Source organism: Homarus americanus, unplaced genomic scaffold, assembly GCF_018991925.1.
Source record: "Homarus americanus isolate GMGI-L3 unplaced genomic scaffold, GMGI_Hamer_2.0 scaffold25827, whole genome shotgun sequence".
In the NCBI taxonomy this organism is placed as follows: Eukaryota; Metazoa; Arthropoda; class Malacostraca; order Decapoda; family Nephropidae; genus Homarus; species Homarus americanus.
The window spans coordinates 10504723-10524703 of record NW_024738300.1 but is presented as its reverse complement, the minus strand read 5'-3'; the positions used below and the strand labels follow the sequence as shown (position 1 = coordinate 10524703).

The 19981-nt window shown below is 37.2% G+C and overlaps 1 protein-coding gene across 2 annotated transcripts; it reads right to left on the bottom strand.

The window, feature by feature from the left end:
- Positions 1–3022: 3022 nt before the first annotated feature.
- LOC121873851 (putative tyrosine-protein kinase Wsck) lies at positions 3023–18602 on the bottom strand. Of its 2 annotated transcripts, none has more exons than XM_042377631.1 (4): positions 18508–18602; positions 14263–15693; positions 9585–9884; positions 3023–9329 (listed from the first exon to the last, which is right to left on the bottom strand). In XM_042377631.1, exons 2-4 carry the CDS (start codon positions 15691–15693, stop codon positions 8784–8786), a joined length of 2277 nt encoding a protein of 758 aa, XP_042233565.1. In that variant the 5' UTR covers positions 18508–18602; the 3' UTR covers positions 3023–8783. The 2 variants fall into 2 exon arrangements, with proteins under 2 accessions (XP_042233565.1, XP_042233568.1); XM_042377634.1 differs by lacking the exon at positions 18508–18602 and adding an exon at positions 18377–18467.
- Positions 18603–19981: the final 1379 nt, after the last annotated feature.

Genomic DNA, 19981 nt, shown 5'->3' with positions numbered 1-19981 from the left:
ATATATGTTTTAAATAATACTTATGAATGTAAAACAAAAATTCTACTCACCAATGGTGGTAAAGTCTAAAATATAAGGACAGCCAATGTTGTTGTGTCAGTTTTACTCAGATGATGAAGTCATCAGGTTCAACTCTGGTTGAAGCTGTAGCTTTCCATAAAGATGTCAGAGCTGTTGCTGAAACTGTTACTGAAGTTGTTGATGAAGCTGCTTATTATGCTGAATTTGATGGTGTAGGTGAAGTTGATGTTTAGGCCTTCAAATAATAAAGCTGTCGAAAGAACCTTTCACAGTCGCTTTCTTTTCTCATTTTACATCTTTATCTAGAGGTCATATGCATTTTTCATGTCCCTGTTAATTTTACTGCTTTGTTCTGTTAATGGAGCCACTTCAGAAAATATGTTCATTGCTTGCTCCATATAATATCCACAGACCTCTCTCGCCTTTCTTCATATCGTTTTAACTTGCTCTCTTGCTCCTGTTGAATAGGGACATAAAAATACCATAAGAAAACTAAAAGCTTTTCTCCTTCTCCTGTTCAGATGCGTGAAAACCAAGGGCCCACCAGCTGTGACTGTTTATACTATATAGTGATGCAGGTGTCACCACTCACAAGCCTGGCAACCTCCGTGAGCAAGGCGTGTTTTTTTTTATAATACATATTGGGATTTAGTTATTATTTATATGAAAATATAATTTATTTTATTTTTATTCTATTCTATTTTCGTCGTAAATATGAAGAAAATAATGGCGTAAATTAATTGGGTCTTGAATTAACCAGGGTCTTAAATATGAATCATCGTTAGTAGAACCATCATTATCGGAGGCTTTCACATATATATATATATATATATATATATATATATATATATATATATATATATATATATATATATATATATATATATATATATATATATATATATATATATATATATATATATATATATATATATATATATATATATATATTATAATCATCCTCTTCCTAGAGACAACATAGTTTCTATCCGTGTCCACATCTTTTCTTTTTTTTGCTAACAAACCAATTGCAACTCTCTTTGGGAGGCTGCCTATCATGGACATTTATCCAAACCTCACAAAGTTTTAACAAAAATATCACATAGATGCCTATCAGTACAGTGTCTGGGTGCTCACTTAACATTCATGGGCCTCACACTAAATACTTTCCTATTTTCATGTACCTGTATTGTACCTAAGGTAACCGTAATGTCAGGACATATTTCTCACGTCTCATTTAAGGTTCTTCATGCTAATTAGTACTGCATACATTAAAATCATCAACATAAAATTGTCTTCAATGAAATAATGTGACACTTCTGTTCAATTAAAACTACTGCACTATATTAAACATTCTCTTTTTCAATTTAATCTTTGAAATCATCAGTAACTTTCAGCTTAGCCAATTCACTCATTTTGTTCTACTTTTATTTAACAGAATAAATTGCAAAGTATCTTGTTTTCAATTGTACTTATTGTAGTTAATTTACAAATACAAAAATATTTAACAGTAATCCCTCACCAACCACGGGTTTACCAAATATTGATTTTAGTATCCACATTACAGTATTTATTTTGTCCACCATTTTACCAAACATGATATCCTGTTTTAAATATCTGTGGTTTCCAGGAGATATCTAGCCCAGCGTGGCAGAAAGTTTGCTGGATCACAACTATCTAGTGCAGTGGTTCTTAACCTTTTTTGAGTCACGGACCCCTTTGAGAATCTGGTGAAAGCTATGGACCCCCTCCCTAGAAAAATGCACATAAGCACATAAACACAACTTTGCATGCAATGAATATACTTTATTTTATTGAAAATTCATTGCCTCATACAGTGTATGACATACACAAAGTATGAATAAAGTAAACATTCTAGAAGTCAAAACCTGACGACAATGACGATTGTATGTTACCTGACCGTGTACAGTAGCATCCCATGCCACCCTACAGATTTACTGGTTTTCTTCAGTAACCAAAAATACATACATAACATCTGGTATATATTGACAAAAATAGAACAACTTAATATAAAAATATAAATGTTAAATTTTTATCTGATCTTCATGGACCCCAGGTTAAGAACCCCTGATCTAGTGGTTCAAGTTGTTCACTTTAACGTCTATCTTATTTCAAAGAAAATTTTTTGACCATCTTCCACACCCAGATCATCTTCCTCCTTTACTCTTTAAATTTTTTTTCATCCTTCATTTTACACCAGTACCCATTGTAGCTTTCTACTGTCTAGTCATGACTTAACCCTTAAGCCCCGGGTTAGGGTGCTGCTGGCTGTACAACCCCCACTGGCAGGGTTAAATCGTGAAAAAAAATTCAACCTTTCCAAAAAATAAAAAATAAATAAATAAAAAAAGGCGGGAAAATAGGCAGAAGTTCTGGAACATCACCCGGGGCCTAAGGGTTAATTCAACACTCTGGGTCAGGGGACTGGGGCGACAACCACCCTGCTAAATGAGTTTTATATATTAGCTATAATAACTGCTCAGTGTATTGTACAATATAATATAAAGTGAACCCTCACTTTACGCGGTCAATTGAACCCACGGCGGCCGGCGTAAAGTGAACAACATAACATATGGGATTAATTGAAATAGAGACCGGGCCGACCCCCAAACTCCACTTTTTCAGACACAATACCTACGTTGTAGTAAAAATAACTTCTTAATTTTATGATGGTATGCAGACACAATTAATAATTAAGAGAAATATCAATAATATTAGGTTTTTTAACACTTACATAAGTAGAAAAGATGGCTGGGCACATGGGGATGGGGGGTTGGTTCCGAGGCAGAGGGCAGATTATTGGCCCTCACCTGTATCACTTGTATCAATTGTATCACTATCCACCACGAGGCTTGCTAGGGCCTCTTTGTCAAACCCCTCAAAGTCCATATAAGTCCATATCCTCACTATCATTATCACTGACTTGGGCCGGCTGTGGTGGGTGGCGGGTGAAGAACTAGGTAATGTTTTGATGACTGGGCGACCTTGTGCGCACCCTGCTCGCGCCGCTCTCCGCGTAAAAGGGTACACACACCGCAGAAAGTGAGCATTCCGTGTTCGGCAGGGTACCGCGTAAACGTGGAAACGCGTAAAGTGGGACCGAGTAAGGCGAGGGTTGACTTTATGTTTCTTCTAACCCATTCACTATGGGACCCCAGGCAATTTTAATAAGCACAGAGAAGCCCCCATACTCAAGGGGTTAAACCTTGAGCTGCACATTATAGAGCTTTAGGTATGTCTCAGGGGTCACTTTACTAAAACCCTTATTTCCATTGCCAACTGTGGGAGAATTCTAGAACATAACCCCCACAGTTGGTGAGGGATTACTATATGGATGTATGTACGTATCCATGTGTTTACAGCATACAGTATATATATTGGCATGTTTAGCGATTATAACAATGTGCTCAATGACAGTTGCTTGTAAACATGCCTGAATTATGTGCATTATGACAAGGAATAAAATGCCATGTAGTCACTGTGTACAATTATGAAAGAATCACAGAGGCTTAGCTGCTTTTTTTTTTGGGGGGAGATATTTTCCCCTCGTCAGCAACCATTAACGATAGTCTAGTTGTAACGGTTTCAAAGTATCATTGTCATTCAACCTAGTGCACACACATGTGATCACAGTTTGCCAACTCCTGCTCTCTTATTGTCAATTAACAATTACACAAAATATCCATGAAATTGTAGACATATACAGTACAACAGATATCATATGTTGTGAAACTAGTTATCTGAACAATAAACTGAATGTTCCTCAAATATATATAACAATATAAATTTGTTTATGATTATGCTGATGTTACACTTACTGCCTCTACTGTATAACCAAAAACATTGATTCAGGGATTGAGGCTTATGGAGCTTTACGGTGTGTACAAACTAAACCTTTCTTTCTTTTCCTTTTTAAATGATGTCATGCTACATAAGGGAAGCTACATAAAAAATATGATCCTTAAAATGATATAAAAACAATATGTAAAAAAAGGCATTCAAGAAATGGTCTTTAAGTTATATCAGCAGGTCGGTCAGCACAGTGAGTGAACGAGTCAGTCACAAACGTGACTAGCACAGCTCAAAAGTTGGAGTTACAGGAATGGAAGTAAGGATAACAACACAGTGAACTAAAAACAGGAAGATGAAAGCATGGAATACACTTAAATTGACTGAAATGTTAAAGAAAACTTTATACATTATGACCTTAGTTGCACTCTGGGGATTTCTAATTTAGAAGAAATTTGCTAAACCATACAAAAAATCTGTTACAAATCTATTCAGTTACGAGTACAGAAGTGATTTTCAAGAATATCACGGAAGTGGGGTAGATATGCGAAGGGAAACGCATGAAAATAAAGATTATTTTTGTAACATATCCTCTGGATTTGGATATTTAAATGTGGTTTGGCTGTTTTAAGTAAAGATGTTTCACAAAAATAGTTTAGATAGAAACTGAGAAGTGATTGTAGAAGACTTCTCCCACCCCAGGTTTAAAAGGTAGAAACTTGGAAGAACTCGTGGGTGACTAGATCAAAGTGGTGCCCATAAAATAGTTTAAAAAGTGAGGTGCTTCCTCTGAATACATTTGTTAAACTAAGTTGTACCTAAACCATAACAAAATCAAACGAAAATATCAGTACGTATCCTGTATATGAAATGGACAAGTGGTGGATAAAAAGTCTTTCAATAGCAGTCTCAAATTCAAACAATGAGCTCTTAACTTTAAGGTGACTCCTCAGTCAACAAGTGCTTTGAAATCTGGAAGCACCATGGATAACAAAGTATTTCTATTGTAACACAACCACAACTCCAAAACTACATACTGGTTACATATAAAAAGGCCACCAAAAAAAAGCTACTATACTCAACCTATAGTCATACAGTATCATTCATTCTATAAAAAAAAACATAATAATGTACTGCATAGAGTTAACTAGGCATTCAGGAGGATGCTACTACACTATACCCAAAATATCATGAAAGATTACAAAATTCTTTTCCCAAATATCCATGAGAATTCTCTAAAAACTACCAGTAGTTCAGGATTAACATACTGTAAATAACTGATTTAAGGCATCTGCCCACAAACACTAATTAAAAAAAATAATTAACTGCACACATTATTAAGCCTTGGTTTAAAAATTAAATGCAAGTCTTAATACTAAAACCAAGAACCAAACTAAGATTCAAGACACGAGTAACCACATACAGTACATTCACTTTGCAGCTATCGGTAATTAAAGGTAATAATAAAATTATTAACATTCTTAACAAACCTTAAATGAAAAGTAAATAGTACAGGTATACCTTTTGTTATAGGATACTCAAAAATTTATTTGCTTGCCTTTTAATGGGCTTAAACTCAGCCTCTGATAACTGAAGCTGTATAAGAGAGTTGCAAGTCTTAGAAAAAGAAATTAGATATACTGTACAAAGACCAAGGATGACAAGTGATAGCCTGCATAAAAACACTGGTCAGTCATAACCTAGCAGCAAGTGGAATGTCATAGTTGCATTTTACCCGTAACACCAAAGTGTCACTTAGATTTTTTTATTTTATTAATATTGCATTTTCAATTGTAATTCTACATGAACGACTGTATGTACAAAGAAAGACAAAAGTCGTGTCGTGAAATTTGGTGAAAACATATGCCAAGGGCTCAACTTTTGGTGCGCTCTGCCTTGTGGTAGGGGGCTCTCATAATGTTTCACGAGTTATATTTAATCTTTGGACAAAGCCACGACATGACTTTTGTCTTTGATTGTACATAAAATGCATTTATAATTTGAAAAGTGTTTTTTCCAATCACATTAACTGGCTTATCGCTAACAAATTATTACAACCAGCATCACCTCAATCATTTTACACCAAAATACTGAAAACAATGTGACGTGAGAAATTTTAAACCTTCAATCAAACCTCGTCCCTTACTGTCATGTGGAGGCAGACCCTCATTTGACTGAAGCTGTAAGCATGAGTCAGACATGGATTGGTTTAGTGTTGCAGAATCTCTAGTGCCATTCAACCACCACAAGTGGAAGCCATCTATTTCTCTCATATTTTTCATTATATATCATATCCAATCTGAATTTTAAGCTTGATATAATGGGCATATGTCTTAAAAAGACCATCTACGATGATGAAAAATAGCACTCACTATTCTTCTAAAGATCACTCTCTCCTCTCACATGAGATGATGTAAAATACTTATATTGTGTCTCCCTGAGAAATATTGACGGAAAAATGGAGCAAAAGATCATTATTAAATATGCCATTGTCTAACTTGAACTTGCCAAAATCATAACTCCAGAACTTCAATCAATTTCTGTATTTACTGTGACAATAATTAATCCAGTAAATCTTGATAAAATACAGTCTCCTACCTCCTACCCTGAATTTATTAATGTCTTGCAAAACATTCCCACATGCCAAGCCTTGGACAATATTAAAAATAAGCCACTTTTTTCAACCCAAAAGAGAGGAAACCTTATTTAAGTAGTCACTTTTTGTGGATACATCTGTCCACAGAACCCATAGTCTGTTCATCTATGGTATATACATATACATATAGCTGCAGTACAATGAGTTCATCAAAATGTTGACAATTTTGCAAGCAGGTTGAACATGCTGGCTAAGATCAGATTTTTATCATATCTTTTAACAGCAGCACTACAGCTTAAAGCAATAACAACCAGAATAAATACAAATCTTAAAAACAATTGTAACTTGGATTCTTTTCTGCCAGTAAATTAGTTAACATATACCTGTATACAGTACTGTGCTGCATATTTTACTCTTTTAAACAAAAGGTATTAACTTGAGATACAGGTATGCTCACTACAAAAAGTATCTGCATAATTTTTTGCTAGACAACATACAATGGATGAAGGATTTTGACAACCCTACCAACACAACAGGAGTCAGTGTTCATTTTGGCATCCATTGGATCCCACCTTGTAGATACTTTATGTAGCGAGTATACTTCATTACAATTTCTTTCTTTTTTTTGTAAATGTAAAAGCTTGAAAGAGATTTTCATACTGTATACAGGAATTACAATTTACTGTAGTATTACCAAAATTATTCTGACACTTGTACATATACGGTGTATAAAAAACCACTCAACCCTGAAGCTGCACGTTGAGACAAATTATTACACTAAATTCATGATGCTGTTACTCACAAACAGCCTATACAGTACAGTATTTCCTTGTGTGCAGGAAACATTCAAATTACCAACATCTATACAGTACCTGTGCATTCAACCTCACATTATCATTAAGGGAAAAGTTATCAGATCTGTGACCAGAATAATATGAGTTCCATTACAGTACAGTACTAGAATTCTCTTAAAGCTTCAATATAGTGTGAATAATCATCACAGTTAAGTATCCAATACCTCTGAAGTTTATGATAATTACAAATCACTCCCTTAAATTTTTTTTAGTTAAGTGAATGCGTGTCATATTTTCATTAAAATGTGGAATGGAGAAATTTAATCATGATACATTATTGTATTAATATCATAATTATGATGATAAAAATACCATAAGAAATACAAATGCTTTGAGATTCAAAATCTTTCATTTCTCGGTTTTGGTATTTAGTATTATACTAAACAAACTACAAGTTATGGTGATGAATTAAAATGATAAATCCTATCAAACACCAAATAAAATCATTGTTTTCAGCAGAGTTTTAGATGAAGACTTTTTTATACTGACCTGCCTGAGCAGGATATATTACAGTAATGTTCTGTATACATTGTATATACAGTATAATTACTGTATATGATTAAAAGACTTTTCTGTTTTTGTTAAGTCCTATTCTTCATTACAGTACGATTGCAAGTATAATAGCAAGCTTTAGCATAGGTGAATTTACCTAAGTACACTAATAGAAAGCCATCTCTTGCCCAATTCAGCTGTAGCTCAGTTTTTAAACAGGATTCAGTACTGTACTAATAATTTAAGCATACATAAGCATGCTGAAGCAAGTGTTCTGCATTAAGACAGCTACTGGTAGTTTATATATATTTACATTATACTGTATATAGTTCTAAAAAAAAATTACATTATGGTAAACATCTTTTTAACATTATGTTGGTAAAAAGTCAGATAAAACATCAAGGATGCCTGTGTTTTCTTACAGTTCCCATCACATCAAAGAAATAAATGAATAAATTCATGATTCATATGGACATGTATTCCTGTTTCTTTGTGAGCATACCAGTACAGTACAGTATTTCCAATTTGTGGAAAACATGCTGAAACTTGAGGTAAAACCTTTAACTTGTAATATGTCATCACAAGAATCAAGAGGGTAATCTACATCTAACTAAATTATTCTTTTTGTATCAAAACCTGAAAGAGAATACAGTAAAACACTTACACAACAGCTTAATACAAGTATTAAAATGGGTCAGTTGTGAAAATCAAGACTATGTAATGAACACTTTTGATTAAAACTTTATCCTATAAAGTTTAAACTCTAAATATGAAATTATTGTGCAAAATTAAAATGAAAAAGTGTGCATGTCAATACTGTTTTCTTGGCACAACATTTTAGTTTTTGGCTGAAGCATTTCTGAGTAATCAACAGTTTTATTCCAAAAAAACTGTATACTGTACCATCCTCATACTGTATAAGTACAGTACATACTTTTGTTAAATTTCATTTATTTCACCCACACTGAACACCATGATTCACTGGTTTGTTGACAAATTAATCTGAAACGTTAGTCCAGGAACTCTAAGTGCGGTGCATACTGTTCATACTGGAATGACGGGTAAAGAGAAAACAAGAGACAAGGAGTTACATCATCACTGGCCAACATTTGAAGACTGGCTTCCAGCTCAGGAAATGTGGGGCGTTCATCAAGGTCTTGCTGCCAACAATTGAGCATTACTTGGTAAAGTTCATCCCCAACATACTGAGGCTGAGGTAAGCGCAGACCACGTATGACTCTGCCAGCAACTTCTTCAGTGCGCACATCTGCATAGGGGGTTCCACCAAGAGTGGTCATTTCCCACATCAAACAGCCAAAAGACCAAGCGTCACTCTTTGGTGCCAACCCTTTGGTGCGGAGCGTTTCAACAGCATGCCACCGTCTGTAGTCTGGGACATAAAGGTCATTATGGTAGTGAAGAAGACCAAAGCCAGTAACTTTTGGGCGAGTACCATCCACCAGCACCACATTCCTGGCACAAAGCTGACCGTGGACCACACCTAATGATGCCAAATGGCTCATACCTCGAGCCACTCCTGCCAACATCTCAAGGGCCTGCCAAGACAATAGACAGTTACATCATTAATGAAATGGAAAGAGAGAATAACATTGCATGTATTCTTCCCAAAACTAGTCATTTATCATTTAATACATAACCCAACTATTTAAACATCTTTCCAAATTAAAATGATCGTTATCAAAGGCTGAAGGACCAATGATAAACACAATACTAAGGAAAATAAAAAACAAAACTGAACTCCAATGTCCTGAACAGCTAATATTACAGTACAGTTACTGCACTCAACCAACCTGTCCTTCCACAAGAGTAGAAAACCTTCGGTTCTTCTCTGCATAAACTGGGTAGTGCTGGACAGCACGACTCTCCACCAGTTGGGTTTTGAGAGTTGCTGTCTCATACTCAAAGGCCACAGAGATAATATTAAGTTCCTCCATGAGACCCACGAGAGATATGATGTGTGGATGGGAATCGATGCGTATGTGTGCATCAAATTCACGCAACATTTGCATCTTCCGACTCCTATCCAAAGTATCATCTGTAATCCGCTGAACCAGCACACTTGTCTGATTTGCTTTGTTCACGACCACACCCTGAAAGAAATTACCGGTAACATCATGATACTGTTATGACAATTAGTATTTATTTTCCTTTTCTCCCATAAGATGAATCTGATATCAAAGGAAAAACAAATACTTATTTCATACAATACAGTTTAGTACAGTATTGTTCAAGTAAAATATGCTGTTTCAAACCTAAACATACATACATACATACATACAGAGAGAGAGAGAGAGAGAGAGAGAGAGCGAGAGCGAGAGAGAGAGAGAGAGAGATACTCCATTGCATTTCTTAAAATTTCTTTATCATTTAATCATTTTTGTATTCTTTGACTTTGTTTTCATTCCTTTCTTGGTTCTACCAGAGCTAATATATTCAGTACAATTACAGCTACTTCTAGACTTACGGCTGGGTTAGGGAACCAAATCCAGGTCATAAGTCGAAAATGCGAAGATAATACATAGAAAATCTAAAATGGGTGTCTCTTTTTCTTCTCAGCACCACAAAACTCTCACTTTTAAGCCTGCCAGCCATTTTAAAGGAAATTACAAACGAAAATTTTGTCAGTACACAGCGCAATCACTAATGTCGGGACTCGAAAATACGTAATTTGAAAAAATTCTGGTACGACTGGGGCGGTCGTATGTCCAGGTGGTTGTAAGTCGAGTAGGTCGTAAGTCAAAGGGTGGCTGTAATTATTTTGTTATTTCTGTGTTTTGCTGATCTGCATAAAATAAATATAAAGCAGTATACAAGTACAACTCCTCCCCGACTTACGAACTACTCGACTTACGACCACCCGCCTCAGTCGTACCAAAATTTTGTCAAATTACGTATTTTCGAGTCCCAACTTCAGTACACAGACAAAATTTTCGTTTGTTATTCACTTTAAAATGGCTGGCAGGCTTAAAAGTGAGAGTTTTGTGGTGCTGAGAAGAAAAAGAGAGACATTTTAGATTTTCTATGTATTATTTAAGCATTTTCGACTTACGACCTGGATTTGGGTCCCTAACCCAGTCGTAAGTCAGGGAGGAGCTGTACTACTGTACAGGGTGACAAAAATACCACACATATAAAGCCTCAAAACCGGGACCCTTGGGACCTAGACTGGTTTTGAGGGTTTAGTGGTCTCTTAGGTCATCCATGTATTGTACCCCAGGCCTACCAGAACACTGTCAAGTTATGCTTCCACACAAACTCAAGCTTAACATTTCTTTTATTTCTTAAATAACAAACTAAAGGATTTTTATTGTAAGTATTCTTTAAATAAAACACTTATAATACAGTTAAATGGTTATGTTTAAGTACCACCAGCAAGAGATAGTAAAACAAATAAGATAATAACTAGATCATACAGAGAATAACATGGCATTTGCTACCACATACACTAATAATAATAATAATAATTTAATGCAGCTGAAGAGAAAGCTAATGTTACTGACAAGAAATCACCAAGCCTACAAAATTCTGGGGCAGGACTATCAACCAGCACTGCACCATCCTATCATAGGACTTTGGGCCGTATTCAGTCGTCATGCCCAATGGTGAGCCCAACCAACAGGAACCTGTAGCTCTTGTAGGGAGAGGTTATTCAAGAACATGCAGGGATCCCAATCAACTGGACAGTGCTACCAACATTTCCAAATCGGCAGGGTGGCCCACTGTTGCCACAAACCAGGCGTCGAGTACCCCAATAATCTTTCCCTAAAAAAAAATCTGTACAACATATGATCAAATGAACATAAAAGTGTTAAGAAGATATCAATGGTATATAGAAATTATTATTCTCTCGTGTTTGTGAGGTTTGTTTTGAAGGTTATATTTCTCCGGGTGTTGGCCACATGGGGACGGCTGGAGGTTGGTGTGCCACGAGTCAGCCGTCACAACACGAAGGCGGAAAGGAGCGGGAATTATGAATAGTCGTGAACATGGCATGCTGCTGTCTTCTACACAGCACAGTGCTCTAGTTAGCTTCATTCAAAAGGGAAAAATTATATAAGACAAAGCATCTGACCCTTGGAGCTGTGATAAGAAGAGAAATGCTTTGTTTGTTGATGCACGGCAGCATATTCATGATCAGCTGGGATTATTTAACACTTGTAAATAATTGACAATCTTTGATTGTATTGTATATGGAAACAAGACTTTCTGTCACCAACAAACTCATTTTCTATCAGTTTTGAATATTTCTATCTCAATATACTGTATTAAAATTTGGAGAGAGAAAATTTATTTTATATTTATCGGGACTGCCATAGAACGGGCACCCCTTCCCGATTAATTGTTCCAATGATCCCAACCAGACACCAGATCTACCAGGACTGCCTTCAGGTCTGTAGGCATTTCTGAATAACTACACATGATGGTGTTTCCAATTGGTTGGGTGGTGTAACGACTGTGAATACGGCCCTGAGTGTGACAACAAGGAGTTTCTAGCAACCTGTATCTTAAATCTTAAGTTTAATTTGACCAATATTAATTTCAAAAGCTATGTGAACATATCAGATTAATAATACAAATAAATATAAATACCAAAATATACCTATAATCAAGGTGCAGTACAGGGTATTGGACTTTGTGACAATTCTCTACAAAGTCTCTACTTCTCACAAAATTGTAAAAAATAAAAAGTTGATGGGATGTAAACAATTTCACTCAACTCTCTACCTCTAAAAAGACTGTACAGTACAGTTCCAGTGTTTATCATCATTTTTCATCTAAACTTCTAAAGTATGCTACAACAGTATTTTCTTTACTTTGTTATCTAAGAAGAAAAACAAACATTCAACTGAGTTTGTGGGGGGATATGGAAGCAAAACTTGATGCAGCGTACTGTAACAGATGGAGGAACCAGGGAAGAAAATTTAACGTAACCCAGGAATGAAAAGTCTGATTCTCAAGATTTCCCAATTTCTGAGATCTGGATTCAAGGGTCTGCACCTGTATTAATAAATATAATAGACACTCAAGATGTCTGGTCTATGAATATTCTTATGGTTTTTGAGAGGTTTTCCACTTTCTTTGTCAAAACTTAAAAACCCATTTAACATAACTGAAAGGAAGTGACTTTGGTTCCCCAAAGTTGACTCACTAAAATAAGGTTGTGTCACAGCTCCCCTGATAAAATCAAGTTAGTGTAGCAATGTCTTGTGTTAGCTAAGAATAGCTCTATGCCTCTCTGAGGGCTAAGCTGGAGCAGGTGAAGAATGAGAGGATGAGGAAGGGGCTGGAAGACTCTTGGGTAGACAAAGCTGCTGATCAAAGAAAAGTGGTGAACAGCAGTGTGACAGAGTTAGTGGTTAAAATAAAAGCAGCTAAATGTAGTAACTCGTTTTAGTCTTCTGAAGGAGGAATTAGATGAAAACCTTAATACAGTACTGTAGTTGGGATTCTCATAAAGATACATGTATCATACTTTGAGTGACAAAAGATAAGAGTAACAGGATGAGGGAGTTTGCCAAGAGATGGGGTGGGAGAAATAGAAGATACAATGGACAGTAACATGTCTGGTAATGGGAACAAACCCATTACCTACCACATTCAGGAGGTAACGATATTGACAATGTACTGTACTAGGTAAATACTGTACAAGGTATTCTGCCAAGAAGGGGAGTTGGCAGTAAATGGTTGTCCTGGGCAGTGGGTATGAACGGACAGCTGGACAAATATTGCAAGGCAATATCAGTTCCATTTGTTGACAATTGGGGCAAATTCCATGGAAGATGAGACCTGTATGCAAATCAAGACCAAACAAATAACAATGGTTTTAAATTAATTCCAATTTAAAAAGTAATTTGGTAAACTTTGCTTCAGAAAAAAAAAGTTGTGGATGACTGGAACAAGTTACCATACATCATCATTAGCTTGCACTCACTGGGTAGTTTCAAATATTGATTCAACAGACACACAAGTGATAAAGGTTAGGTATAAGCAGGGCTGCTTATTATGGCCTACTGCAGTTTCCTTCATTCTTATGTTTTCAATAGACAGGAATGAATACCTAGAATCAGGCAATGTGTGGTACACCACTATAGGGTGTTGATCTGAGGATATGGCAAAAGACGTGTAATAGAAAATATGCAAATTCCTTACTTTTTTAAGCACTGATGCAATCACGAAAAATTACAGCCACCAATTAAACAAAAATAAGAAATTTCTTATATGTACTGGTAAATCAGTACAGTACATATGACACACTCAACAGCATGCATTAAATCTTTTAGATAGTTTGTGGCTAATATATTTACAGAGACAATATTAGACTAAAGGTAGCCTCAGAGAAACAAATAAAGGTTGAGAACTGTAAAATATAAAATAGCTACAACACACACTTTAATTTATGGTTTAATTCTATAGAACTTGCATGAAGCTATGAGGAATTTCAATCACAAAATCTTCATTCATAGTTACCTTTCTTACTTCTCCAAATCTACCAGTTCCAATATCTCCCACAATGTTGAGCCCTTGGTGGGGGATAATCAAAACTCGCTCCTTCAGCTGGCGGTAGTGGTCAGTTGGGGCCATCTCCTCGTCCACATAGTGAGCGCCGACTGCATACCCATTTTCTACATCCTGATATGGTTGTTGTGCATGGATTGCCAACTCCTGATTTTCCGAAGATCGACGATTTTTCTTGACCACTACTCTCAGAGCTACATATAACACAATGGAGGCAATAAGAAGGAAGCCAAAGAGACCAATAGCAATGGACAAGCCTAAAATCAGCTTCCTGTTGTTAGCCAACTGAATATTTGTTTGAGAATATTCACCTCTCTTTATAAACTCATCAAGTACACTACTCTCATGTTGTTCATGATTTGAGACTGAATACGATGCCTTTGTTTCGTTAATTGTACTTATAACCCCGAGTAATATGTGATAGTCTACTCCTTCTTTTAATGGAGCATTGTAGTATTTACCATAATGTTTTCTGTCACCTACTTTGAACGTTGTCACAAAATTATCAGCGGAAAACTGAGCCGTTATATAATAGGGGATGCCTTTTTCTGTAGCTCCTCTATAATCTTCAAGTAATTGTGGCTGGAGCTCTACACTAACCGTTTCATCGACGACTACAACTTGATAAGCTGTAACGGGACCATTGGTTGGAGGGACAGACTGGAGTTGAACAGTCATAGCGTTAGGGGTTCTACTAATAATTTGGGGAGGTGCAGGAGTTTCAGGTTTTCCTACTTTTGTCCACATATCCCTGGACTGAACATACCCTAGACCAGCAGCTGAAGCAGCTTTGACTTCTACTGAATACTTTGTACCAGGCTGTACACCATGAAGCCAAGCAGTGTAAGTCTGGGCAGAAAACACCCACTTCATGGGTCTGGGTGGGTCTCTCTCACTATAGGTAAAAATGGGAATGGCACTGACATGATATTCCAGAATTTCTGAGAGCCCTCGAGCAGGTGGTTCCCAGTTAATGTGCAAGCTAGAAGGTTTACTGTCCACCTGCGTGAGAGACACCGGGGCACCGAGGATGTCATGACCCGTTTCATACACACTCATCACTCCAGCACCACCACATATCTGTGTGGAATTTGCTGAACATTTAGCCGTGCACAAATCTGATGGGTTACCACTAAATGTGTCTCCACATAAACACTTATCCCCATTTAATAAGCCAGCATATCTCATCGTTTTTGATCTGCACTCTTCAACACAGGCAGTCACACTCGTTCCGCTTGATGCATTGGAAGAATGGTATATAAAATCATGTCTCTTCTCCTCCTCTGTGAAGCACCCCAGAGATATGTCTTTTGCTGGTACTGGCAAGTGGCAACAACAAATTACTATTGCTGCCACAAGCAAGGCTCCTCTACTCCTCCCCATCTGTAAAGTGCAGTAATCTTAACAAACAGTGTCCATGTTAAAAAATATGAATAGTGAAAATACATAAAACATATATAGTTATTTGCAACATTTTTTTTTCACACAAGACAAAAGATTCTCAGATCCTAACCTAAAGAATTTTGGACATTTAATAAGCACTTGTTCCCATCTATAATTTTATTTAAGTTTGTAATAGGAACAGAAAATTATTTTGGCATCACTGAATCAGATTGTATCCACATTTCCAACAATCTAGCCATGGAAGACGTGTCCACTACAGTACACTGAACCCTCCTGGTGATGTTCTAGTCATGAAATCCTTCATCCTCCTTCAACTGGCTGAAATACAAAGTTAAATACCATCCACAAGGTGAGGCTCTATTCATAGATGCTATGCTCCCAACAGTAAACTTGAGTTATTTATACAGGACAACTTCAGCTTTTGGACAAACACTCCAACTAATTTCATCTATGGGAAGGGACCCAGATGATCCCCGAGATACCTGCAAAAGTAATTTGTTACCCATAAACCAGGGTTTCCTCTGCTGTATTAGAGCAATCAAAGGAAGGCAAGCTAACATGCACTGTCAACTTCCGAGGGCTCAAAATTCCATATGCTTTCGTAACAATGTAATAAAGCATCACCTCATACTGCACCATGTTAACCCCACTTGTGTAAGGGGTCCTCTCCCTCCTGCATAAAATCAGTGAAGAGATTAACCAGGCACCTAAAGAAAAATCTATGTAAAGGAAAACTTATTTCTCACCTCAAGAATAAACCTAAACTAACTTTCATCCTAGGATAGGTAGGTTAGGTAGGGTTTTGTTGGTTTTGCGTACGTATCTACTATAAATCAAATATCGTAACATTTGCTAGAAGTGTTTGTGTTTGGAAAGGACGCTGGAAAGCGTTAGGTTAGGTTAATTTGGGTAGGTTAGGCTAAGTTAGGTAGGTTAGATTAACTTAGGTATGCTAGGTTAAGTTAGGTAGATTAGGTTCTTAGGTTAGGTTAAGTTAGATTAGGTTAAGTTAGGTAGGTTAAATTTAGTTAGGTTCACAGAAGAGGTTATAAGAAATAAACTGTCAAAGCTAAAGGTCCATAAGAGTCCCGGCCCTGACATGGTACATCCCAGAGTGCTAGGAAAGTTGTGCAAAGAGCTTGCTGAGCTCCTGAAGATCCTGTTCTGTAAATGCCTGGATGAACAAAAGGTCCCCAGTGATTGGAAAATGGCTTATGTGAGTCCTATCTTCAAGAAGGGCGATCTTCACTCCACGAACAACAATAGACTGGTGAGCCTGACCAGCATAGTATGTAAAGTGCTTGAGAGTATTATAAGAGATGTCACGATGGAACATCTACTGCGAAACAACCTTGTATGGGATTGCCAACACGGTTTTAAGCCGGGGCGCTCCTGCTTAACACAATTACTCAAGGTACTGGATATTTGGACCCATATTCCGGAACAGGGTGGAAATATTGACATTATATACCTAGATTTTGCCAAGGCTTTAGACAGCGTACACCATGAAAGGCTGAAAATTAAACTGGAAGGGTACGGGATTCGGGGAAAAGTTCTTGTGTGAATTAAGACTTTCTACATGGCTTCAAGCAGTGTGCGATGATTAATGGTACGAAATCATCATGTGTACCCGTCACAAGCGGGGTACCACAGGGCAGTGTATTGGGCCCACTGTTGCTTGTTTGCTTGCTTCATAAATGACATGCCTGACACTGTACATTCCTCCATACAAATGTTTGCGGATGACGCCAAGTTATTTTGGGAAATTAAAAACCAAGCAGATTTGTGAAGAGCTGCAGAAGGATCTCTGTGGGCTCCAAGAATGGTCAAGAAATGGCTCTTAAGATTCAATGCACCTGGGACGTAGCAAAGGTAAGGAGGCGTATCATATGTCCCAACAGGACGAAGAAACTGCATTAATTGAGACTGAATGTGAAAAGGATCTAGGTGTGTACGTTGATAATGAGCTGAAGTTCTCGGGCCATTGCGAGAAGGTAAATCAGGCAACTAAATTGTTAAGTCTTATAAGAAGGTCGTTCAGATATCTAGACCGTCCGTCCTTCGTAACAATCTTCAAGAGTGAAGTGCTTTCCTGTCTGGAGCATTGTCACCCCGTCTGGTCCCCAAGATATGCTAGGAACTGTCAGTTGATTGAAAATGTCCAAAGGAGGGCCACCAGACTGGTGCCTGCACTTCGGCACCTCAGCTACCTTGAGAGATTGGAGCGCCTGAACTTGCCTAGTTTATACTACACACGGGCAAGGGGAGACCTAATTGAGGTGTATAAGCATCTCAAAGGGCACTACTCAGTCGAGTGCCCTTACCTGGAGCTGGCGGACGCTCACCCCACAAGGGGTCACAGATCAGGGTTGAAGAAGCCGCAAGCCCAGAAAACTGTGAGTTGTAACTTTTTCGGAATGAGAGTTGTAAACTCTTGGAACAATCTGCCAGAGAGTGTTGTGACGGCACCGAGTGTGAGCTCTTTCAAGACAAGACTTGACCAACACTGGAGCAGGTTCAGGTACATTGAGGAGCAGGTGCATGCTCAGTACTTGCCAACAGTGCGTAACAGAGACGTGACCGATCGCCCAAGCGGCTAACGAGCCGATCAGTGGTGAAGAGGATAAGTGTAAAAAAGTAAAAAGTAAAAGCCATGAATCACCTGTTAGCGCCTCAACGGTCCATTGTTGGTGACTTAACTGCACCACCTTCTTCTCGACCTATTTATCATGTCAAAACACTAATACTTTGTCCTCATATTCGTTCACAATACTGTAATGAATGCAGGCATACCTTTTAAGTTGCCAAAATGTCTCAAATCCCTTCCATATCTGTCATGAAGGTTCCCGAGGTACCACACCTGCTTGACACAAACAATCGCTGCTGCCAACATTTCTAGACTTTGATCAATTTTAGGAAATACAGCGCATCTACGAATTTTCTATAAAAACATTTAATTTTAGTATAAGTGTTTAAATTTTCATAAAATAATTTCAAATATATTTTGTCCATAAACTATAACTGACAGATAAATTGCACAAAGTTGTTGGTACAATGAGTGGCGGGAATGTTTGAACATGTATGAGAGAAATACTTCCAAGAAAATGTGTTACTTTCAAGTGAGAAAATTGTACTAGCTCACTTGGACACACGTTAACACGGACCAGAAGTCACGCAGCTCTTATAAGAACAGCAAAGTAAAAAGGTAAAAACAAGTACAAAGCCTTTCAATTCTATTCCTAGAGTAACTTCATAAAAAAAAAAAAAGACATTGATATACTCATCTTTGCAAGGTAAAAAAGTTATAAGCAAGAAGATAGAACTTTTCCATGAAGCCAACATTATTTACTTTGCATTAAATTCATTTCACCACCTCCCAGCTTACTAGCATTTCGAGCTGTTGGTCCGTTCATTGGGGTTCAGAATATACAGGAACCTACGCCAGTGGTGGTCAAGCATTAGCTCACACTCCTTGCCATCACAACACTGACAGATAATATTAATCTAAAAAAATTAATGTAACTTAACTTTCACCTAACGTATCAGTTCACTAACCTAACCTTACCTGATGTGACCTTCATTTAACAAAACCTTAACTTAACTTTTAACCTATTATATCATTAACTTAATAAATACTAACTCATATGACTTCACATTTATCTAACCAAACCTTATCTTGACCTTAACCTAACGGTCAATTTATAGTAGAAAACATAATTCGATATTGTTTGTTTTTTATAATGATAAGATCAGACAAAAACAAGACGATTTTCATCTGATACTTTTGGCGCATTTTACCCATAACCGAGATATTGGGAGATGAAAATCAGAAAATTACTGGAAAAGCTATTATTGCATTTGTTGCCATCAACCTGGGGATGGTGGACGCCCGGCCCACAAGGAGTCACAGCTCAAGGTTGAAGAAGTCACAAGTCCAGAAAATTGAGGGTAAACTTTTTTGGGAGTGAGAATTGTAAACTCTTGGAATAATCTGCCTGAGAGTGTTCTGACGGCAACGAGTGTGAACTGTTTCAAGGCCAGACTTGACCAACACTGACACATGTACAGGCGAGGTAGGTAGATAACCTACCTTGGTACTGGTACATCCTGGAACAAGAACTTGTCAACAGTGCATGAGGCGTGACCGAGCGTCCAAGTGGCTAACAAGCCGATCAGTGGCGAAGAGGATAAAAGTACGAGATGAAAAATACGGCGTTGTGGAATGATGTGTAAAAATTCCATAGATAAAAAAAAAATTGAAAAATTG

Coding starts and splice junctions, on each gene's coding strand:
- LOC121873851 (XM_042377631.1), bottom strand. CDS start 15,693: ATGGGGAGGAGTAGAGGAGCCTTGCTTGTGGCAGCAATAGTAATTTGT. Junction 9,885..14,262: donor GATTTGGAGAAGTAAGAAAG/GTAACTATGAAT, acceptor AATTTCTTTCAG/GGTGTGGTCGTGAACAAAGC. Junction 9,330..9,584: donor CTACTCTTGTGGAAGGACAG/GTTGGTTGAGTG, acceptor TTGTCTTGGCAG/GCCCTTGAGATGTTGGCAGG.